Source organism: Oenanthe melanoleuca, chromosome 1A, assembly GCF_029582105.1.
Source record: "Oenanthe melanoleuca isolate GR-GAL-2019-014 chromosome 1A, OMel1.0, whole genome shotgun sequence".
Lineage (NCBI taxonomy): Eukaryota > Metazoa > Chordata > Aves > Passeriformes > Muscicapidae > Oenanthe > Oenanthe melanoleuca.
Window position 1 is genome coordinate 48,209,542 of NC_079334.1, and position 6,000 is coordinate 48,215,541.

Genomic DNA, 6,000 nt, shown 5'->3' on the forward strand with positions numbered 1-6,000 from the left:
TAGCTTTCCAGAGGATTGAGTTTCTAACCAATAGAACTACAAGTTACACAACAATCCAATTACTTTAAAATTGTAAGTAAGAAAAAACCAATCACTTAACAACTTAAAGAACCAATAGAAATCCTAAGAGATAACAGAGGTTTTGATAAGGAAGAGTGGGGCATGCTCTGAGGGGTTTCTTTGTCTTCAGGGGACCAGGTCCCAGGGGCCTATTTCGGGGGGTGTGGTATCATCTACAGAGTAACAAGTATTATGTGTCATGGACAAGTGCATACGAAGCAAAATTTCACATAGAAGGATGTCCAATTCAGATATACAAGATGAACAAGTGATTTGTCTGTCCCTTCTTGGTTCAGAGGCATAGGAAATGAGACTTGCACTTCTGCACAGCAGAGAAATCAAACTGGTTCCCAGAGTCCTAAGTGTAATAGTCATAAGGAAGACTCTTCTAAATAAAAAAATATGAAATGGATAAGAAAAATGTGTTTCCTAGTTTGAGGAGTTATTACAAAAGTGTGGAAAGTGCAGTTTAAGAGTATGTAATTTACTGAATGTCCCTGCACTCTCAAAGGTAAAGTATTTGGCTTTCACATATACCCAAATATCACCTCTGAAAACACAGGAAAGGTCTCAGGAGATGCAGAAGTGTTTTCTGTTGATCTCATGCATGCCACTGTTTAATAAAGAAGTATTTTCAGTACAGTTTGCTATAGAGATTGTCTTGTTGAGCTACATTTTGAGTAGCTTCCTTTATATAGTTACTGCATTTGTATTTCACTTCCATGAACAATCTAACTGCTTGGAACTCCTGAAACTATTGAAGTTTTTCAGCTGGTATGCAATAAAACCTCCTGGCCAGCAACAAAGCTCCAATCTATCATAGTTTTTCAGGAAATACTCTGCCTGGATCCATTCTTCTTCTGCTAGAGGATGTGCCTGCACAATGCTTCCAGACACCACATATTGAAAAACAAAAAGCTTTGTGCCAGAAAACAAAAACACAAGCACAAAATGCCAGTTTCACCTTGAAATAGTCTGAGTTTTTCAAGTCTTTTGCAATGGGGAGGTACTTCAGCAACTCCATGAACACATTAACACAAAATTGATTAGTTCATATAATAGAGTGCCTTACTATTGAGGAAACAGAATATACACAGAATCACAGAACCACTAGGGTTGAAAAGATCTCCAAGTTCATTGAAGCCAGTTATTAACCTGGTTTATTGACCATCTTCACCATTAAACGACACATCTACACACATCTACATTCCTTTTGAACATTTCCAATGTCCCCGTGTCTGACAGCCATTTCAGTGAAGAAACTATTCCTAATATCCAAATGTTCTTAAATAAGCATGGCACTGAGTAATATGCCGGAGACATGGAGTGACCCTGAGTTTCCACTTTCCTGCATAGTAAGCAACTTGGCTATGCTAACTTTGCAATTCTTCCCTGGTTCAGAGACACAGGTGATAGCTGAGAAGTGCTGAAATGGTGGAAGGAAGGGAGAAAGGGACGTGGCCATGAGCACAGCCAGGGAGCACTGCTGCTGGGGTACAGGGCAGTGGGGTGGTGCTGCTCTGCACTTGGAGCTCTCCAGTGGGGCAGGATGGAAATGGCTGGCTGAAGGAATGGAATCAGGCTCAAGAGGTTTGTGGTAACGTGGACTTGCATTCTTCATGGATTTTTGTTTCTTCCTCCAGCCGTTCCAGCTTAAATGCCAAAGTGGAAGAGTGCGTTAAACTAAACTGTGAGCAGCCTTACGTCACTACAGCAATAATCAGCATCCCAACGCCTCCAGTCACCACACCTGAAGGAGATGATAGGCCAGACTCTCCCGAGTATTCGGGAGGAAACATTGTCAGAGTATCTGCGTTATAAAACAAGGAGTTATTTATAAATTAGCATAAAGACCACTTGCAAGCTGAGCTCGAGCAGTGAAAAACGAGTCGTGAGGAATGAGAGAGCTGACAAAGACAACGCCCCTTGACGAGTGTGCCAGCGGCCGCAGAGCAAGAGGTTCAGGAGAAACAGACTTTGTGGGTTTTGGTGTCCTAGGGTGTGAACCAAAAGGAGTTTCTTGCCCTCTGTCCGAACTGATGTGCGGTGGAATCTTCTGTGACCATCCTGACTTACTATATGAGCACAATGAAATGTCCCCACTGATGCTTCTTCTTATCATGAGAGCTCTTTTTAGAAAAAAAACACAAACGAAAAATAGAAACCTATGTTCCTGCTGAATGCAAAACAACAAGAAACATTTTGATAACATGTCTTTTTTTTCCCTGTTAATAAACCACAAACTTGTTGAAGAACTGTCAAAAAATGAACGAAAAAATGCTCATATGAAATATGTTTGTACTGACTGAAAGAACTACAACCATAATGCATGCTGAAATTATTTGAAGCTGTGATCTCAGTTTACTTTTGTTGTTTTTCAGATTAGGCATGATAAAATAATACTGTAGAAAGGGGCATTTCCGTGCACTTACAACAAGCTGATTGTTAATGTTCCATGGTAGTTGTACAAATAATTTCCCTTTGAAAAATGCAGTATTTCTTACTCAAACACTCATTAGTCAACTAAAGGTGTTCAGTTAGTTCAATATTTACTATTGTTTTATCTTGCTTCCTAGGTACTGTTACAACTGCAATAAGTCATTGTACACCTGTCGTATCAGGAATCAGGATTTTTTTTTTTTTTAAGGTATTTTACACAACTTCATCTACACTATAAACTTCTAATGGCAAACATTTAAATAATCTTACAGCCAAACTGTGCACCATGAATTGCTATTCAGCCATTGCTCCCTTTGTTCACTGTTTTCTATTTCTCTGACACTTTGTTGACCACTCCAACATAACTGTATCATTTGGGATTTCAAGGATACTCATGAATCCAGTCTTCTGTAGACAACTTGTCTCTTCTGTATTTTCAGAACAAACTTCTTGTCACAGTTTACTGCTACAGGGGCAATCCTATTTGAATTAAAATTACCACAAAGGTATTTTGGGGATCAGCTAACACTTGTCTCCAAATGTTCCTTTCTTACATTCTGCAGCATCCAGAGTATTAGCTACACTGGAAGACACTGAAAGACATTCACTGAAAATGATGGCTAAATTCTTTTTGCAATTATCTGTAAACCTGCATCTTAAAACTTGTTTGAGAATTTATATCGTGTGAAAAATATTCAATTACCTGAGAACAATGATAGAATAATGGATTGAGTCCCAAAGCTATAAAAATATAATTGATTTCAATTGGAATTTGCCTACATGGGCAGGGCCTAAAAGCTAATATGAAGGCTTTACAAGGTAAGGCTTCTTGGCTTCATTTATAAAAGACATTATCAGAAACCTTTCAGATAAAAAAAGTGTAATTTTTCTTCATGAGAGTACATTAGATGTATCATAATGCTTCTTATATTCATGACATACCATACATCATATACATCAAATATACACAGAATATGTGCATATCAATACATACATATATACATCAAAAACACTGGATCAGAAATAATTGCATGTCTGCAAAGTAAAATATGCATATAAATCAAAACGCTCAGTGCATTAGATGCCATTACAATAAATGATTAACACAGTTATTTAATAGTTTGAGTAGTGTATGTTTCAGTATAGTATTTGCTAGCATTCTACTGACCTGAAAATTTACATTAAAATACCCACTAAAAATTGAAACTTGCTGATGATACACTTTTTCTTGCACACAAATACTGGTCTTTCTCTCTACCTGTCAACAGTGAAGAGTAGATAACAGACTATCATGCTACAGTATATACACCAAAATACAGCATCACATATTAGAATTAAACTGCAAGTAAAAAGAGTAGATAATGCTATTCATTACTCTTTTATCTTATCATTTACTTATTCTGAAGTCAATGCATTCTTGGTCAATTTGCAATTAACTTCCCTTTTTTTTTTTTTTTCCGAATCAGAAAGATTTCCTCATTGCAAACTGAGCTTCTCCATTTCTTTCAAGCATCAGAGAGCAGAAGCACAGGCTGTGCTCTGAGCCAGAGGAAGGGTGCTCCTTCTGAGCAGCCCTGCCCAAGTCCATTACCCACCACTGCTCTCTCTCTCTCCCCCACCCTGCAGCAGATCTGCTGAAGCTGGTAGGTTACATAAACTTTAATGGATTTAAAGGAGAGGCAAAACACATCAGAGCTTTTATTTGCATCCTACTTCTACACATGGTTACTCATACTTGGTCCCCACCTTCTGCCAAACAGTTATTGATATAAAAACTGCCTTGATGTCAGCAAACTGAAACAACTTCTTTGTCACATGGTACTTCATGACTAGTTATATCAGGTAAATAATGCAAAGGGGCAGTTACTAAACCTACACATAATCCAGGAAACCTGACTCCATCAGGTCACGTGTCTTTTAAAAGCTCTTTATTCTCATAAGCACTAGAAAGAACACACTACAGCAATACACTTGCATAACAGTTATACCCCTGAAGCAACTTGTATGTTCATTTTTAAAATGCAGCTTAAGAGATAATTTAGTAAGATTTTTCAGAATTCCAGTCCTGTCTCCTACTTCCATATGTCATGCGCAAAACCATTAATTTATTCTGAATTTGGGAAATACACATTTTTTTGGTGTTTTAGGTGATTTAAATGCTGTTTTGGTAGTGAATGACTGTTGATGACTGTGTAAAATGCATCTGTACTGTACATGAAATGTAATTATTTCTGTGTATCATACAAAGAAACCAAGGTTGTTGTTTTGGCAATTTTGTTTGACAGTCATATATCGTATTTCAGGAGGCAGCATAATACATGTGTTATGCTGAATAAATAGACATTTGAGGAATATTTAAATAAAACATCTGCATGCTTGAATGGGTCAACCTGGTTTTGCAATAACTTATTCATGAAATTTTTTTCCCCTCTAATAATTTGGAAGGAACACTTAATCTGAAGTCCTAGACAGTAATTCCAGGCAAGATGTGAGTGTATCTAAACCATACTAGAGCCATCAAGACCACATCATGCCACAGCTCCACTACAGAGTTTCCCTTTTCCTGAGGGACTAGGCATCACCTCTCACTTCCCAGCCTGCAGCACACAGAAAATTGGATCATTATTTCCAGAAATATGAACTCCACCTCTTTATCTGTACTGTAAAAAATGTCCCTTATGTACATACAAAAACCAAACTTCTCTGCTGAACGTCTCAACCTACAGTCTCCTCATACCTGGTGTCAAATTCCTTTGATAAAATATTAGTGCACAGAGAAGATCAAACTGTTTTTGTAGCATAAGAGTGGATAGCAGCTCACCATGGATCACTAATAAAGGGCAACCAGGTGCAGACGATGCTGATCAGCACTGGCACATGTGATGGCTGCCTCTGCAAGGGCTCAGTGCTCTGGGTGGTGGGGAAAGATAAAAGTAACACCTGTCTGTGAACTCTCCCACAGCATTTTTGAGAGCCACTGTCCTCCCAAAAAATAGCTACAGGAGGTAAACTGAAAGCATACACTTTACATTTTGAAGTTGTGGATAGCTCTTGGTGGAAGCACACTGACTACCAAGAGAAGGCTTTCTCAGCAGAGAACACGATGCAGCTCAGCTGCTTCACAGAGAAGGGGGACCTTCAGACAAGAAGCTGATCTGGAAGAGAACAAATTACTGAAGCCACAGGATCATTAAATTTTGGGAAGAGAGGGAGGGTGCTTTAGAGGTCATAAGCTCTCTTTGCTGCTTCTGAGGCCCACCAGGGCTTTATGTTACAACTGACTATGGGAATATTTTAGGACTATCACCTGTTCTGGAGGAGCCATCAACTGATGAGATATGTAAACATGTGGCTGAAAGGAGTGTCAGGAGTGAACACTATATATAGATTGGCAATGTCCAGAAGATATATGGAATTATCCAGAGAGCTTAGTTTCTTACCTGTCTCTATCATCCAGTTGTCTACTTTTTTACAGTGTCTATGCACAAGGAAGAACTGAAC

General features: G+C 38.5%; 1 protein-coding gene across 3 annotated transcripts in view; it reads left to right on the plus strand.

The window, feature by feature from the left end:
* The window catches only part of KCND2 (potassium voltage-gated channel subfamily D member 2), a 256,541-nt gene extending 251,653 nt beyond the window's left edge, over positions 1-4,888 (plus strand). For all 3 annotated transcript variants that reach the window (XM_056511312.1, XM_056511320.1, XM_056511328.1), the window contains one exon: positions 1,704-4,888. In XM_056511312.1, the coding sequence (XP_056367287.1) occupies positions 1,704-1,881 (178 nt within the window). In that variant the 3' untranslated portion in view covers positions 1,882-4,888. The remainder of the gene's footprint in view (positions 1-1,703) is intronic.
* Positions 4,889-6,000: the final 1,112 nt, after the last annotated feature.